We start from the raw sequence: 17479 nt of genomic DNA on the forward strand, positions 1-17479 counted from the left end.
AGCAGGAGCCACTTCCACGAGCTCCCAAGCTCTATCAGAGAGTGATATGTGTCTGCACAGCAAACACAAGGTAATGTAGAGCTCATTAGGCTACAATTAATTAAGCCAAATTAGGATGATGCATTAAAGCAATGAGCACCAACGATTCAACCAGTGGGCTGAGCCTCACCATACTCAGATCACCACAGGCCCTCTGAAGGGGGAAATAACCCCGATTTTTGCTCAAGGCAGGCTCAGAGAAGACACAGCGGTAACAGCAGAGTTGTCCTCAGGAGCATCAGCCACAACTCACCTGCCTTGGGTGGGGTGTTGGGGGCCGTAATCTCCACGATCAGGTTCTCCAGGAGGGTCCCTCTGCGGCCAATCTCCTCTACTTGGGACCCCTTCCCCTTCCATTCCTCCAGGAGATCCTGCTCAAAAGCAAAGTTTGGGATTGGAGGCCACACTTGTTTGGCCACAGCCCTTCCTCCCTCTCCTGTCCCCTCTGGTGACACAGTGACACCGGGACACAGCACCCAGGGAACCAGCCCACGGCTGCATTGGGGAAAGCGGGTGTGACACATCTATTTTTGCCAGGGGGGAATCAAACAGCAAAAAGCTCTTCCCAACTAATGGGTCTGCTGAAGGAAACCTTCTCCCTCCCACCATTCTGGGGACATCCCTCCTCCCCCTTCCTGCAGAGCCCAGCCTGGATGAACCCATTCCCACTGCAGGGTGTGAGGGCTGTGGGTGACTCAGCAGAGCTGCTCTGCCTCTGAGTCAAACTCCGGGCACATCCCAATTTATCATATCCCTGTGCTGGAGAGCAGCGGGGGCTCGGGTGACAGGAGGCCACCTTCCACACCTACCACAGGAAACACCCAGAAAAACTTAGTGTGCTTGGGTCTCTCACTCCCAAATCCCACTCAGAGCAGGCACAGGGAGTGACAGGAAACCTCTCACACTGCTCCCTGCTCTGAAAGCCATTGGATGCACACTGAGGATTCCTTAAACCACCTCCCAGGCCTCTCTGCTTCTTAAGATTTGTTGCACATTCCAGCATTTCAATGCTTTCCCAGTTTGATTCCAGCTTCCCTTGGCCCACCTGGATCTGCTGCCTGCGCTGCTGCAGCTCCTGGGTGCCCAGGGAGGTCTCAGCAGGTGGAATTTTGCCTTCGCTCTCCCTCAGCCACTTCCTCACGGCGCCAACCAGATTCCGAAATTCATCCAGTTGCTCCTGGCAGGATGATGCATCCTTTTCTCTGGGAGTGAAAAGGTTTTGGAGAGTCAGAGCTCGTGCTCTGCCTTGCAATTATCCCCTCCTGAATGCAGCATGGTTGTGTCTCTAGGAGCCCTTTTTAAAATTATTATTATTACTATTATTAGATGTTGCCTGGGAACAGCACAAAAATGAGGCGCACCCGGTGCCAGCCCCTCACTGCTGCTGACCCCCTCAAATCCTGGTTGGTGGCACTTTTGGGCACCCCAGTGGTGGCCAACAGCCATGGGACCACCACTGCCAACCTGCCCAGGCTCTTTGTCCTGGGAAAAGCGATGCTTTTGGGAAGACAGGGTTCATTCATGCCTTGTCTCCCCAGGCACCTGCATCCCGGGGGGAGCCCAGGCTGTGCTGCCTCTCCTCCCTGGCCAGAGTTCCATCCATTGAACAAGGCAGCCTCTGGATGCGAGTCACAGGCCCCTCTGGCTCATCTTTGCTGGCCCCAGCTGCAAGCAGCCTGCACAGCACTGAATTACTGGGGATTATTGGGAGTTTCACCTGCTTTTCCCCACCACCTTCCCTCCATTCCGCAGGGATTTCAGAGATACAACCAGAGAGGTGTGACTCCTGGGATGCTGTCACTCTGACCCTGCTCAAGCTCCCTTTTATCCCCGTTTCAGGGCACTCCAGGAACAGGCAGCTCTGCTGTCACCTCACTCCCAGCACCCAGCAGGAGGCTCTGGGATGGAGCTGTGGCAGCCCACATGCCGGGAGCTGGGAAGCACAGAGCGCCGGCTCCTGCTGCAGCAACACCAGAAATTTTTCACAACGCCCCCAGCCAAGGCTTTTTTTAAAGCGTCAGCTGGAGTAGAGCTGCCTCAGGATCCTGGCGTGGGAGGAGGGTGGCAGGAAGAGTTGGAAAGGAGATTTCCACAGGGTCTTGTTCAGACCATGAAGCCACCCCCAAGCTCCCCTCCCTGGGACTCACCTGTCTATTGCCACCTTTTGTAGCTGCAGGAAATCTTTCTTGAGGCTCTGCAGCTTCTCCTGCTGCTGGAAGGTGCTGGGGGCAAAGCCACAGGAGCTCAGCTCCTCAGCCAGGTGCTCCAGGGTGGCCAGGTCCTCTTGGTGCTGCCTCATCTCTGAATTCAGCTCCTGCCAAGAGGAAAGGGTGATGCTGACTGTTCCCCACCAGAGGGCATGAACTGGACAGTCCCACGTCCTGGAGAGACCTTCTGTGGGCAGTGCCATGCATGGCACCAGTGCCAAATGTTGGGCACAGCTCAGTGCCACCTGCTCCTCCAGCTCAGCAAATACTTTGAGCAGCTGCAGGGGCAAATCCCACTTTCCCTGTTGCTGGTGACTGGGATGGGATGGGAGGCCCTAGACCAAGCCAAATCAACCCCTCCCCACAGCACAGGTGTCTGGTTTTGTATCATCTTCCACCATTTCTGAGACTGTGGATGAAGCATCCCCTGTAGCAGAACACTTGTGGGAAGCCAGAGGAAGGAACCCATGCACAGGCACCATGGCCCACAGCACACCTGAAAGTGTCCAAGGCAACCTTGAGCAACCTGGTCTAGTGGAAAGTGTCCCCGTCCCTGAGAGGAGACCTGGAATGAGATGATCTTTCCAACTCAAACCATTCCAGGATTCCCTGATTCTGCACTGCCCTCACTGCCAGCACAGGGATACTTTCCTGTAGTAACCCCATGGAGTCTTTAATTGGTAGAATCCTGCTGCATTTGGACTGGATCCTAAAAGCCTGGCCACAGATCGCACCTGAAAATCAGCCTGGCTCCTGGGAGATGTTATCCCCTTCTCCCACAGCTGGGAACAGCTGGACCCTGCCTCAGACACCTGGTGCAGATAGAACCTCCTCCCTCAGTGCCTCACCTGGATGTGCTGGGAGAAGTGAGCGATGTCGTGGTCCGGCTGGTTCCCAGACGCCAACATCCGCGTCCTGCTCTCCGTGAACTGCTGCAGCTTCTCCGCGAGCTGCTCGTACTGCTCCACCTTGGGGAGGAGGCCCTTGAGGGTGTCCTCCCGCTCCTGCTGCTGCTGGCACAGCCTCCCAAAGTGCTCTGTCACCTGGGCCAGCTTGTCCTGCAGGGCAGAGGCCGTGGGGCTGTCAGCGGCCTCCATGAACCGTGTCACCATCTCCCGGGTGGCTTCCAGGCTGCTCTTCTGCCGGGCAATGTCCTGCTTCAGCTTCTGTGGGGGGCACATGAGGACAGAGAGGGCTTTTTAAGGAAGGTTCTCGAGCAGAACTAACTGGGCTGCCCTTGGGAGCAGCAGCAGGTGCTTTGACACAAGCACAGTTGGGAAAAAGTAGTTTTATATCCCGGTTTTCCTTTCCTTTCTGACCTGCCCAACATGTTCTGCTTTTCCCTGTGTCTAGAATCTTGTTAGCAAAGAAAAAAATAGGTTTTCAACAAGTCTGTTCGTGACCTTGCACAGTTTGCCCAAAGATGCTGGAGCTGCCCCATCCTTGGAAGTGTCCAAAGTCAGATTGTACAGAGCCCCGTGCAATCTAGTCCAGTGCAAGGTGTCCCTGCCCATGGCAGGGCATTGGAATTAGATGGTCTTTGAGGTTCATTCCCACCCAAATCATTTAGTGATTCTATGAAAATAAAAAGCTTCTGCTCACATTCCTTTTTAGGGTTTTTTCCTGGTGCTTTCAGAACTCAGTAGTTAAACCCCACCAAGCCCTGCAGAGTGAAGGTGCTGATCTGGGGTGCTTGGGGTGAGGGAGCCGAGCCCAGCCTTACCACACTCATGGCAAGCGAGTCCTGGATGGAGGCAGAGGAGAGCACAGCTGGCTGATCCTTCTCCAGGTTCTTCTCAATCTCAGCCACTGACTGGAGGAGGCTCTCCAGGCTCTCCTGGACGCTCTGGGACTGGGCAATGGATTTCTGCAGCAGGTCTGAACGTTCAGACATCTGCTGGGAGAGGCTCTGGAAGCGGCTCATGATGGCATCTGCAGGGTTCAGCACAGAGGACACTCAGTGGTACAGAGCTCCAAGTGCTCACAGAGCAGCCAGGGTCACCTTTGGCACCCCCAGAACTCTCAGTGATGACAAATCCCTGTCCCCAAGCAGCATCTCCTGTCCTCAGCAGCAAGACAAGTGGCCACATCCCTCCCCACATGCAAACACAAACCCCGAGGATGCACTACCAAATGATTACTCCCAAATTCCCCAAAAAGTGACTTATCTTTGCCCCCTCTGGCTTGCTCTCACTCTCCCCAGCCCTCCCTGCCAACACTGCTTTGCTCTGTACCTGTTGTTTCCTGAATGTGGCCGTGGTCTGGGGCTGGCTCCCCTTGGATGTCCAGCAGAGTCCGAGCTCCTTTCTGGAGCTTCTCCACTGGAACCTGGTGCTCAGCCAGGTCTCCCTGCAGTTGCTGTTTTCACACAAGACAAGCCAAAATCAGAGATGGGTCCCAGGAAAGATTCCCACACTCATGGAGCCCAGGGCTCCATTTACACCCTCTGAGGGATCCTCTGCACTTTGTCACTGAATGGTTAACAAATGATGGAAAAATCTATCCCCACACTGCAGGCAGAGCTAGGTCTGAGGGTTTGGCTGTCCCAGTGCTCTGGCACACTCATGGGGGATGAATGTCCCCCTCTATGACCCTCTGGGGTGTCTGCGACTGCAGCCCTGGGTCCTTACTCCAAGCACCTCTCCAGTGTGACCCCACCTGACCTACAGCACCAGAACCTGCTATAGGTGCATCTTTGCTCTCAACCATCAAAAAAACCCCAATGGGTCATATCTCCTCCCTGCTGCTGACTGCTCAGAGCAGCCAAATTCCCATCCAGGCTCCAGCACTTCCCAGGAAACCCCCTAGGGTGCCTGTACCTTGGTGCTGGCAAGTTGCTCCTGCAGCACGGCCAGATCTGACGAAACGGTCTCTGAGAGCAGCTTCCCGAGGGCAGCTTCACTCTCCTGCAGCCACGTCCTGAGAGACTCTGCTACCTCCTGGAACTGCTGGTAGTGATCCAGCAAGGTGTTCAGGTGGGAGCCCAGCTTGGAGCACTGCAAAGGAGCAACGAGAGGTGACAAGGATGCACACAAGTGCTGAGCAATCCGTGGGAAAAGGCACAGAAATCAGCACGAAAGAAAAAACAATTAAAAAAAAAATCAATCTTGCCACAGGCTCAATGAATTACTGGGGTAACATGCAGACTAGCAGCAAGACAAGGGTGTTGCCTAAGTTCTGAAGAAGACAATCCTTGTTCTACAATCTATATCAATGTCCTAGAAGTCCAGGCAGGCAGCTGGGACAAAAATCCCTCTGCTGTCATTGCACAGGACAAAATGAGCACCCAGGGTCCAGCTCGCACAGCTCTTCCCATACCTTGGAGTGCAGCGTGGTGTATCTCTGTGTGGCATCCTCCAGCTTGCTCTTGACCACACTTCTGGACATCAACAGCTGGGATTCAGCATCCTCAGCATCCCCATCCAGAAACTTCTGCCCTGACATGGTGACAAAGCGCAGGTCGCCCTTGTGGGAGATCACATCCTCCGAGAAGCTCCCCTGGCGCCGCAGCAGCTGCCTAAGGGAGGCAGGGTCACTGTCCCCTTTGTACATCCCTTCCAGGTCCTGCTCCGCCTGCTCCAGCCAGGCCTGGAACTCGCTGTGGTCCCGCAGGAACTTCTGGAGCTCGTCTCGCAGGAGCTGCACCCGTTTCAGCTGCACCTCGGAGCGCGACAGCGATGCCGAGTACTGATCCCTGAGCTCGGCCAGCTGCGCCTGCAGCCGCTCCCGCTCCTCTCCGGCCAGGCTGTGCCCCTGCTTGTCCAGGAAAGCCTGAGCTGACTGTGTGGCCAGGATTACGTCCTGCTGCTGGGACAGCAGCTCCTGGTGCTGCGCCTGAAAGATCCAGGGGGCAAAGGTGAGGCTCAGGGATGAGGGTCTCAGCCTGATGCCTTTAAGTTTGAGCTTTCATATTTTTCGGATTTTGTGCTGCCTAGGGGTGCAGTTGTCACCCTCACATTAAGTGTTACTAAGCTCTCTCCACAGAGTAGGTAGACAAAACAAATCCTTTTCCTGCTGAAGACCAAAGACAATGAGTACAAATTTCAGGCCCAAAAGCACAATTGAAGGGAGGAACAAGAAGGATGGGACTTTGCAACCTGAAGCTGTAATTGGACAATTAAACCCCAATATGCAAATGGACCAAAACTTATAAAATTGTGAGACTTCGTGACTGTTTGTCCATTTTGTGATCATTTTGGGTCCACCATGGGTGTAGCACTGGCCAGGCTCTTGTCCTGCCCAAGGTGTACCCTAAAGGCCTTTCAATAAGTATCTACTTTATTCTCCAGCTTTGTCCAGTCTCTGTTTCAGGTCAGCCTTCCCAAAGCATCAGTTTCTGGTGACCCAGATGAGGCAACTGAAAACCCCCTCTGGACTAGAGGAACACACCGTATGTGTGTCTGAGCCTCTGTGTCCCCCAACAGCTGTGGCTGTGCCATCCCTGGAAATGTTCCTGGCAGAATTGGAGCAGCCTGGTCTAGAGGATGGTGTCCCTGGCACATGGAGTGGAACAGAAGGATCTTTAAGGTCCTTTCCAACCCAAACCTTTTCACTATTCCGTGACAAAGCACCAGCAGGGTGGGGAAAACTGGGAACATATCAGGTTGGGCTACAGGAGTTCTGCTCACAGAAGAGTGACTCTCCTGTGGCCATCATGGGCACCTTCTGGACCCTAAGTACACCTTGCCAGGGCAACACACATCCTGCATCTCCTGCAGGAAGCCAGACAGGGTCTTCCTGAGCCTCCTACATGGAGAATCAGGTGTTTCTGACCCATCTGACACCAAGGTCAGGAGGCTTTGGGTGAGATGAGGTGTCAGTGCTGACCTTCAGCCTGTCGTACTGCTCATCCAGGCTCTCAGCAGCACTGTCTGCTCCCACAACGTGGCCATCAGGGACATCCCCAGGGCTTCTTCCTGTCCCTTGATCGACAGGGTGTGGTCTGTACTCTGGGAGCCCTCCTTTCTGCTCCAGCGATGCCATCCAGTTCAAAAGGGAATCAATCTTATTGCTGTTCTCCTCCAGCTCTTTGGCAGCTTTCACCTGAAAGCACAAGGGCTCCAGATAAGAATGACCCAGTTCTTGCAAATTCACCAAACTGCTGCATGGGGGAGGGAGACAAAAATCAGCAGAAGGAAAAAAAAAAAAAAAAAGAAAACCTGAAGAGTTTCCCAGCTTCAGCAAATGCCTGAGACACTCCCAGACCCTTTGTGGCTCTCTGGAAGGTGCAAGGAAGCTGTGAAAACACTCACCCTCACTGCTACACTGAATTTCTCATCCTGATACAACCCAGAGCCTCCACCCCAAAAGGACTGGGATGTGATTGACAATCCTCATCCATTAAGGGTCACCCCAAAGGCAGAGTCAGGGACCTTTTCCTCCTCCATTCCTTCCACAAGCAGCTCATCCCTGGCTGCATGTCTCAAGGCATTTCATGACAGAAATAACTGGTGGAAACCTTGCCCGGAGAATACCCATGGAGGAACCACAAACTGTTTTGTGCTGCATCACCCAGATGGCTGCCAGGACCTCACAGCCTCCCTCAAGCAAAGCCTGATGGCTCTACAGCTCCTGGCACATTACCTTCTCTGTCTCCTGCTGCACTGCAGCACTCACAGCGCTCTCCAGCTCCTTCTGAGCCACCTCTGTCCTCTCCTGCAGGGACTGATACTGCTCCTTGGCACGCTGCAGGTCCTGCTGCAGTGCTGCCAGCTCCCCTGGCTCCAGCTTGGCCTTGTTCTCCTCCAAGAACTGCTCTGTGCTCTTCAGGACGCTGGCGAAGGAAGCGGCTCTGCTGTGCATGCTCCTCTGCAGCTCCTGGGCGGACAATGCCGTGAGGCTCTGGGGGCACTCCTGAGGTGAAACCTCTCCACCTCTGCCCCCCTGATTTTTAAATATCACTGACCTTAACATCGCTCTGCCTCTGCTGCAAGGCAGGCAGGTCCCCTTCTGCCCTCTGCTGCTCTGCCAGTGTGTCCTCTGCCTGGCCCAGCCAGCGGCTCAGCTCGGCCAGACTCTGTGCCCGAGCTGCCTGTTGTTCCTGCAGCGTCTGCGGGCACAGCAAAGGGGACAGGGGGGACAGGGGACAGTCACTACCAGCCCTGCACCTCCTCTCATGCTGCTGAAAGCGAAGGTGAGGTTACAGCTGGAGCAGCTCCAGGAGGCGAGGATGCAGCACAGAAAACTTTGCGGCTCTCCAGGTACTCCCTGTCCAGCAGCAGGTGCTGCGTCCCTGCTGAGCTGGTGGCATCTTTGTCACCATTCCAGGTTTCTGAGGAGCCCAAGGTGCAGCTGCACTGCTCTCCAAGGAAAACTTAGCCACGAGTTTCTGTGCTTTTTCCACTCCACTTTACAAACATTAAAACAGCAGCAGAAACTCACTGAATGAGAGGCAACAACGACCTGGGTCAGGCAGCACTACTGTGGAGCACCAGACAACCCCAAATAAGGGATTTTTAAAATGATCTGGGGTTGGAAAGGGAGCCCTGGAGAGGGAAAGTGTTTCTGTAGCTGATCCAGCTCCTCTTTTTGCTGCCAGAGCACAACACAGAAGCGCCTGTTTGAGCAATTGAGCATGATGTGACCTGAGAGTCCCTGTGACACCCCCATCGCCCTCTGCCAGGGGGGATAAAAGGTTTTTCAGTTTTTCACTGGCATTTTCAGCAAGGTGATGTACAAACTTGTGCAAAACACTGTGCCTGTTTCTCCCAGTCATAAGATAAAACAACAGAAGCAAATCGAAAGAGCCTTCTTAAGAGCTCTTCAGCTGCAAAGCGAATTCTTCCTGGGTTAGGATGGGCGCACACTCAATCTGAAAAGGCAAAGCAAACTGGTTAATACACACACTCCAGAGAAGACAGGCAAAAGTTACAGAGAGCAACTGTTAATAAAAAAAACACATTAATTCTGCCTTGGGTGAGAGGATCCATGCAGTGGTGGGTGCTGCAACAGTGCAGCAGAGAGCTGAGGACTTGTTTTTGTCCTTGCCAGCTGTTTCCCTTGGACACCAATGCCTGATGTATGCAGTAGGTAATAGGCCATTAAAACTGTTGGGTGTCTGTGGTGGCCTCTCTGCACAGGGATTTTGGGGGCAATTGCAGGGTTTATTCCACCCAGCCCCAAACAATTCTATATCTAGCAGAGAACTGCTACCCAGACCTCAGCAGGGCTCTGTATTTTGGGAGCAAAGCAACCCTCTGCCTGGCTGGAAGAAGAAAGACTTTTAGAGGAAGCTCATGATGTGCAGTGAGAACTCCTAAAGTGGGAGTGGCATGCAGGAGAAATCCCAAATTTGAGGTGCCTCAGCTCCTGTTCCTGTGGCTGGGAAGCACTTCAGCGAGCAAAAGGCAGGCAGGGAAGAGATGTCTCACAACCTTCACCTGCTCCGTCTGCTCCACTTGCTGGAGACAGACCTGCAGCACCTCCACCCGTGCTGTCACACGCTCTGACAGGTCCCTGAAGGCTTTCTGCAGCTCATTGAGCAGCCTCAACAGCTGCCTGCTCTGCTGGGGGGTTAAATCCTGGGCATGCTCCGAGATCAGGAGCTGGATGTCAAAGGCAGTGGCATCCAGCTCAGCCTTGGTCTCAGCGAGGGGCTCCTTCAGCTCCTGAATGAGAGAGAAAAGGTAAAACAGGTAAAACGATCCTGCAGCCAGGGCTGTGCTGCACTGCTTCTCATCTGCAGGTACCACAGGAAATATATATCCCGGAAACACCAAGCTCTCCCAAAACAACACTCAGCATGGAGGTGAGAGCATCTCACCCTAGGGATTTTCCCTCTGCACCAGGTGCTGGAGGCACCTCACCAAGAAGTTTCTTGGATGTGTGTAGGGCTGCCCTTGGGTCTGAAGATGACTCAGACCTGGCTAAAGTGACTCCATGTGCTACCAATAGCTCTCAAAGCCTTCAATCCCCTGATTTCCATGCCGAGGTGCCACCAAACTTGGAAATAATCTTTAAAGCTATTGCTAGAAGATGGATAAGGAGAGTGGGCTCCACCTACAGGTGACAGTGACCAGGGTAGATGTGATGGAGCAGCTTCCCAGAGGATGCAGCTCTCTCCTCAACAGCCTGACAGGAATCTCCCCAGATCACTTAGCCACCACCACACACCCTTGCACAGGAGCATGTTCAAACAACCAAACCAGGCCATTTCTTATGGAAACAAGTGACTTTAAAGAACACCCAACACCCAACTCCTGCTGCAGCAGAAGCTAAGGGCAAACCCTTGGTAGGCTCTGGGAGAGAAGCAGGATTAAAAGCTTCTCCTCTGTGCAGAGGGCAGCAAGTTCATCAGCCTGCAGGATTAGGGGCATTGCCATGGTTACCTTGTAGTGCTGCAGGCAGAGATTCAAGCTGTTGGCATCTGTGGCCTGCTGGAAATCACTGTCATCCAGTGACTCCGTGGTGCCAGAGACCCAGCTCAGCAGCTCCTGGAGCCTGCCCTGAAGAGCCTCGTGATGGGCCAGGATTTTAGCCTTAAAAGCAGAAATTCATAGTTTAAAGGAGGAATTTTAGGGAGCTTGTGTGACAGCAGGGGGCAGTTGCCAGCTCTACCTTTTCAGCTTCTGCAGCCCCACAAAGGTTTTGCAGCCGGGACTGCAGGACTTCCTTTGCAGAGCTCAGAGACTTCTGGAGGTTCTTGGCATCCTTCTCCAAAGCCTTCAGTAACTGCTCAGGGACTTCTTCAGGGGGGTTGGCCACAATCCTCTGCACAGCATCCAGCTCCTGATTCACTGAGAAGCTCAGCTCCTGCAACTCAGTGCCCAGAGCCTGAGACAAAGACAGCATCGTTATGTCTAAGACAGGGTGACTTCACCTCCCTGCTGCCAAAACCCAGCAGGGGTTTTGGAGAAGCAGCTCCAAACACTGAGTCTAGGAAGATTCATCACCACCCTGCAGCCCTGCTCAGCTGCCAGCACTCTCCTGCCTTTCTCCAGGCTGTAAAATTCATGTCAGCCAAGCTCAGGCTGTTGTCTGGGCAGGGAGGAGAAGGTGGATGGATCAGAAGGAGGGATGAGGTTTGATATAAAAGCCTATTAAACCTGAGACAAAACTCCCAGAAGCAGGGAGGGGTGCAAAGGCTATGCAGGAAGCTGGAGAGAGGGGGGAAAAACTCTGTCTAACACCAGCCAAGCCTCACTCACCTCTGCTTGCTGCCTTAGGTCATGCAGGGCTGCCAAATTCTGCTCTGCTGGCTGCACTCGTTTAATTCTCATCTCAATATCTCGGAGCATGGAGAGATAAGATATCAGCCTCTGGTCGTGCTCCAGACACATCTTCTTGCTGAACTTGATCTGCAGAATCAGACAGGAAATCAAAGCTTCAAACTTAGGCAGAAAAGGAGACAAAGTGTTATATAAAATTCTTTTTTTTTCCAAGGGAGAAATTTGTTAATAACGTTCCCTCTCAGGGACTTGCCACTTGCCAGCCTTATCTACAAGATTTACTACAGGAAAAATAAAACACATGGCTCTTTTTCCAACATAAGCTTATAAATGGCAAGAGATCTCTTGGTGTTGCAGCAAAAGTGCCAAAAAAAGAGTTCTACTTGTTAGTCATTTAGCAGTAATGCTCCAGCAAAAGGAGCCACAACTAAGCCCTGAGTGTTTCCAGTTGTACATCACTGGCTCCTTTGCCAAATCCACTGCAGCTGATACTGCAACATCCACTCCTCCTGCTTTAGCTGCCCTCTGTGCCAAGATTTAGCATCAAACATCCACAAATAGCTCCGAAAAATTGCCAAAATAGAAAAAAATATTCACTGACCTGGGCTGGTCTCGTGGACTCCCTGGAGGTTTCCAGCAGCTCCCCCTCCATGATCACAGGCAAGAGCAAACCTCGATCACCTGGACCTGGCTGCTTGGTCCTCTCCTGGGGGGTTTCTTCCTGGGATTTTGGGGGAGCAGGGGCACCCCCCTGGTCTGCTCTGAGCTCAGCCATTTGCTCGTGCTGTTTCTCTTCTCCAAGCTCCAGGACTGCAGAGGTTTCCCGAACTTCTGTGGGTTCCTCTCTGATAATTAAGTCACGGGGCAGTTCCTGTGCCAAGGTGGTTGTGCTGGACACATCCTGGATGGTTTCCACCCTGGTGTCTTCTTGAGCCATCCTTTCCTCCAGACTCAGTGCTACCAAGGAGTGGTGACCATCCTTGATCTCACCTTTCACCACCTCTCGAGCTTCCCCTTGCTCAGGGGGCACAGGGAACACCTGAACCTCTCTGGGGGTTCCTGTCTCTTTCCCAGGAATTGTTTTCTTTCCTTTTCTACCCTTGTGCTTGGCTGTGTCTCGTGCCAACCCAGCAGCAGTCTCGATGCCGGATTCATGTTTTGGCTCTGGCACCCTGGAGACAAAGTGCTCCTCCTCACCCTTTTTTCTTGGAATTTCATGGGAAACTGGAGAAGGAAGGAGCTGCTTTTCTGCAGAAGGTTTCTCTGGCTGAGTGCTGTCTCCTGGAATTCTGCCCTGCTTTGCTTTCTTTTTCTTGCTTTTCTGTTTCTGGGTAGGTTTTAGCTCAGTTTCACTCGTTTTTTCCTGATCAGTGGGACCTTCTGTGTGAGAGGTTTCTCTTTCTCTGTGTTTGACAGCTTTTTTCCCTGCAAGTTCATCTCCCACAGGCTCCACAGGAACACCAACCTCAGGGGGTTCTCCAGACTCTGCAGGACCTTTCCCTCCCTTCTCTGGGCTCACACTGACAGATACCCTCGGGCCTGCTGCTCTCTCCTGGACCACACTGGCCACTCTCTCTCCTTGCCCAAAAGTCACCACTGCACCTTCTCCACCTGCTACAACTCCCTCTGCACTTACAAACTCTCTCCTCCTCTCTTCACCATCCTCCTCCCTATGAAGCACCTCGGTGCCCAAGAACAATTGCTCCTTCTCCAAGCCTAGTCTCTCTACTTTCTCTGTCCCTCCATCCACTTCTTTCCTGGATTCCTTCTCCCAGGCTGCTCTCACTTGGGAGCTGCCTTTTGGGATCTCTTTTTCCACAGCTCCTATCACCACTGTCTCTTCAGGGAGAGACACTGTCTCCCACACTGAGGGGTGCTCTGGAGTCATCTCAGCCTTTGCCTGGGGATGATGAAGATGATGATGCTCATCTAGAGGATGGACACCACCCTCTGAAGCTTCCTGGGGTTTTAATTCCCTTTTTGTCTGTGTTTTGGGGGTTTTCTCAGTGGCAGCAGCTGCACTCGGAGCTGTGTCATAGCTCACAGCTTCAGGCTGAGCTTTGGGCTCAGCACCATCAGACTTGGCAGTTCTGGCAGGGGGAATGACACCTTCCTCTTTTGGAGATAATTTTTCTGTTTTTTCCTGTGAAAGTTGCACTTTTTCTACTTTGCAGACCTCAGAACCAACCTTCTCTTTGGTTATTTGCACATCCCGAAGACTGGCAGCTAATTTTTGGCTAATCAGTCCTTTTCCAACAGCTTCCTTCACGGTCAACCTTTTCCCACTGGGGGCATCAACAATTCCCCCAGCCCTAAGCTGGTTGGTGGCGATGACTTTGGCCATGGCCTCATCCAGCATCCCTTGTTCCACAGCTGCCCTCAGAGACAACCTCTTGCTGACAGTGCCCTCCACCACCCCTCCACTGTCTGCCTGTGCCTGCAGCAGCCTCAGGGTGGGCAGGGGGTCCACCTTCCCCAGCTTCATTGCCTCAGCACAGGGCAGCTTGGTCCCTGTCACCTCATCCCTGATGGCCTGGAAGGGATGGACCTCCAGGTACCTCTGCCCAGATTCGATATCGATCTTGCACTTCTTCAGGAACTCCGAGTAGGGAACGATCATGCAGGTCTCGGGGTCTACGATTCCTTCTCTCATTTCTGAAGATGACAGGGCTTTCTCCACCACCTGCTGGGGCACCAAGCCCTCCCGCACTGCTTGACACAGTGCTAGTCTCTGGCCAGAAGCTGGATCAAGAATGCTTCCACTTTCAGCCTGGATTTCCTGCACTTTCCTCTGGAATTCTTGGCTAACAAGCCCCAGTGACACTGCCTGGGGCAAGGGCAGCTTCTCCTTTGTGGCTGGATGGACAAAGTCCTGCAGGACCACACTTTCAGCTTTCCTGAGCTCCTTGCAAAGATCTGGATTGATCAAACTGTGTTTCATCGCATTGTCCACTGAGAGCCTCATCCCTGACACATGATGGATGACTCCTCCATCAGCAACCTGCTTGGTCAAGAGCTGAAAAGCTTTTTCCTTCTCCAGGAGCCCTTTTTCAACAGACTCTGCCACAGTCAAAGGCCGCTTGGTTTCAGGGTCCACAATTCCACTGGTCTCAGCCTGTAAATTGATGAGCTTCTGCCTGGTCACCTCATCAGTGCCTTTCCCCTTGGAAGCCTTCTCCAGCTTGACCAGCTCTGTCTGACTCGTTGGCTCTATGAGGCCCAGGTTTGAAGCCAAAGTCACTGACACTTTTTTGCCACGTTTCAAGTCAACAATCCCCCCAGTAACCACCTGCCCTTCCAAGATCCTCATTGCTGTCTCCTTGTCCAGAAGGCCAATGGCAGCAGCATCCTTGATAGAGTAGACAAAATTGTTGCCTGGGTCAAGGACACCACTTATGGCTTTGTCGGGCATGAGGACCTTCTGGAGCAGCTTCTCATCCATCAGGCCTTCTTCAATCACGTCCTCAGTGGTCAAGGGTTCACACACCTGAGAGTCAAAGAAGCCACTGAACATCTTCATCCTCTCCATGAGCTTCACAGCTGTGTGGCCAGACACCACCCCAGAGGCCACCGCCTCGTCCAGCAGCAGCATCTTGCCCGTCTGCTCATGGACGATCCCACCACTTTGGAGCTGTGTCAGGAGCTTTTCCAAAGTGTCCTCTGCCTCTTGCTCCTCAAGGTCTGGCAGGGATGGTTCCTCAACACCCTCATCACCCAATGCTTCTTCCCGCTCTCCTTCTTCCACTTCCAGCACACTTTCTGTGTCTTTGCTCTGCCTCTCTGCTGGCGCTGCCTCTCCACTTGCAGGGAGCACAACCTCCTCTCCTCCCAGCACACCATTTTCAAGTGTTTCCTCCTTTAGCAAACAAACCTCTCTAACATCTTCTGCCTCTTGTTCAGATACCCTCAAACCCTGAGACCTCTCTGCTGTCATTTTCAGTCCATCTCTACTTTCTGGAACACCCATTGTTATGCAGATTTCACTTTTCACAACCACTGTCCCACTTTCCAATGCCCTCTTCTGATATTCAGGACCTTCCACTCCATCTACTGCAGGAGGCTTGGACTTTCCTTCTGCCTCAATCATCATTTCCACTGTTTCTCTGATTAATCCACTATCAAGGTCACTGGGAGGATCTGGCATCAATAATTTTACCTGATGTTTATCCTTGGTTGTAAAAGTGACCTGTTCTTTTCCAAATTCAGCATCAGTTTCACTCCTGATGGTCTCCTGTTCAGTGGAAATCTGCTCCTGCTCTTCCACACGCAGGAAATCCTCTGCATCTTGCAAGAGGAGACTTTCAGGTCTCTTTACCACCTCCCCATTCTCCAGAGCAGTTCTGGGTGGTAGGATCTTCCCAATTTCACCTTTTGAAGGAGTGAACTGAAGTTCAAGCTGCTGCAAAGCCAAACCACTAGAAGGTTTGCTTTCAAGAGCTGCGTCTGCCTCTGTCTCCTCAAAGCCTTCCTGTGCACAGGATCCATTTTCTTGGCTTTGGATGATCGCTTTGGTGAGATTGTTCAACTCTGCATCCACTAAGAGCACCTTCTGGCCATCGTGGATGTTGATGTAGCTGTGGTTCATCAAGTGGAATATTAGCCTTTCATCATCACTCCTTAGCAGAGGCTCCTCATGACCTGTGGGGCTCCTTCCAGGGGAGCTCTGGCCATGCCTGCTCCTGCTTGGAGAGCCAGCAAGCTGCACACTGGCCATGACATCAGGTATGGCTGTTGATTGCAGCTTCTTCACCACCTCTCTCTCCAGAATGCCTTGTTCCACTGCCTTTTGCCAGGACAGCACCTCTGTGGTTTCTGGTATAAAAACAGCCTGAAGGAGCTGTCTCTTGCTGAGAATCTCCTGAATCAACTCTGTGGAGAGGATCCCCTGCTCCAAAGCATCTGCGACAGGGATGATCTCCCCCGTCTCTGGCCACAGCAGGCCCACGAAGCACCACAGGGATTCCAGAGCCAGCAGTGCAGTCCTTGGAGCCACCAAGCCCTTCCTTAGGGCTTCATCCATGGTCAGCCTCTCTCCTGTGGTGGTGTCGATGATCCCACCCATCTGCAGCTGCCGGATCAGGAGCGTGCAGGCCAAATCCTGATCAATCAAACTATGCCTGACAGCCTCATCCACGGTCAGCCTGTGTCCTGTCCTGGGGTCTACAATGCCCCCAGCAAAGAGGTGGCCTTCCAGCAGCCTGATAGTCACCTCCCTGTCCATCAGCCCCTCCTGGATTGCACGGAAGATGCTGACCTCCCTGCCTGACCTCAGGCTGACCATCCCACCTGCCAGCTGCTTGACTGGGAGCAGCCTCAGCCCAGTCTCTTGGTGGATGATGCACCGGTCCAGAAGCTCAGGCAGACTGATTTTCTCAGCAGTGTTGGGGTCAATCAAACCCTTGCCACCTTCCAGGTGAGACAGGAGCCTGGAGTGAAGCTGGGGGGGAAGGAGCCTTTCTTGCACTGCTGTCTCCATGCTGATTCTGCCCTGCTGGAATTTAAAGCCCCCAGTAGCAAGCTCAGTTTCAAGAATCTTTAGCCCAATGCTCTCACTGATCCTCCCCTCTTCTATGGCAGCAACAACGGGGAGGAGCTGCCTCCCTTCGCATCTGACTTCTTCCACCTGCTGGAGAGCATCCTTCAATTCCTGCAGCACCTGGAATGCCCTGAGATCAATGATGTTTCTTGCCAGAGCTTTCTCCAAGGAGAGTTTCTCACTGGTCTCTGGGACAACTAAGTCAGAGGTGATCACCTGGGCCTCCAAGAGGACCAGACCTGTGTCCTGATCTATAAGACCTCTCTGCATGGCACCAAAGACAGGGAATATTTCTACCGTGCCAAGATCGATCACTCCTGCCACGGCTTCTCTGCCCTGGAACAGAAAGAGAAGGGAAAGAATTAAAACAAAACCCAGCATTTCCAGCACTCATTGCATGAGCTTCATGGAGACCTCAGTTTAAAAAAAAAAACAAAAAACAAAAAAATCAAAAAAAACCCAACTAACTTAAAATCCCCAAACAGGCTAGAAAGTCCTAAAGTGTTTGAAATCTAGTCCATCACCAGGGC

At 52.8% G+C, this 17479-nt stretch overlaps 1 protein-coding gene across 1 annotated transcript in view; it reads right to left on the bottom strand.

Moving 5' to 3' along the window:
- Window positions 1-17479, bottom strand: part of LOC310919816 (microtubule-actin cross-linking factor 1-like) — a 131000-nt gene that overhangs the window by 58128 nt on the left and 55393 nt on the right. The window contains exons 38-54 of the mRNA XM_083879362.1: window positions 12015-17285; window positions 11393-11542; window positions 10803-11018; window positions 10574-10723; window positions 9620-9853; window positions 8152-8295; window positions 7830-8063; window positions 7721-7748; window positions 7074-7519; window positions 5565-6080; window positions 5066-5242; window positions 4481-4604; window positions 3970-4178; window positions 3095-3412; window positions 2187-2353; window positions 1085-1241; window positions 293-410 (exon numbers count right to left, since the gene is read on the bottom strand). Coding sequence (XP_083735488.1) covers window positions 293-410; window positions 1085-1241; window positions 2187-2353; window positions 3095-3412; window positions 3970-4178; window positions 4481-4604; window positions 5066-5242; window positions 5565-6080; window positions 7074-7519; window positions 7721-7748; window positions 7830-8063; window positions 8152-8295; window positions 9620-9853; window positions 10574-10723; window positions 10803-11018; window positions 11393-11542; window positions 12015-17285 — 8659 coding nt within the window. The remainder of the gene's footprint in view (window positions 1-292; window positions 411-1084; window positions 1242-2186; window positions 2354-3094; window positions 3413-3969; window positions 4179-4480; window positions 4605-5065; window positions 5243-5564; window positions 6081-7073; window positions 7520-7720; window positions 7749-7829; window positions 8064-8151; window positions 8296-9619; window positions 9854-10573; window positions 10724-10802; window positions 11019-11392; window positions 11543-12014; window positions 17286-17479) is intronic.

The sequence above is a fragment of the Zosterops lateralis genome, assembly GCF_965231275.1.
Source record: "Zosterops lateralis genome assembly, chromosome: 28".
Taxonomy (NCBI): Eukaryota; Metazoa; Chordata; class Aves; order Passeriformes; family Zosteropidae; genus Zosterops; species Zosterops lateralis.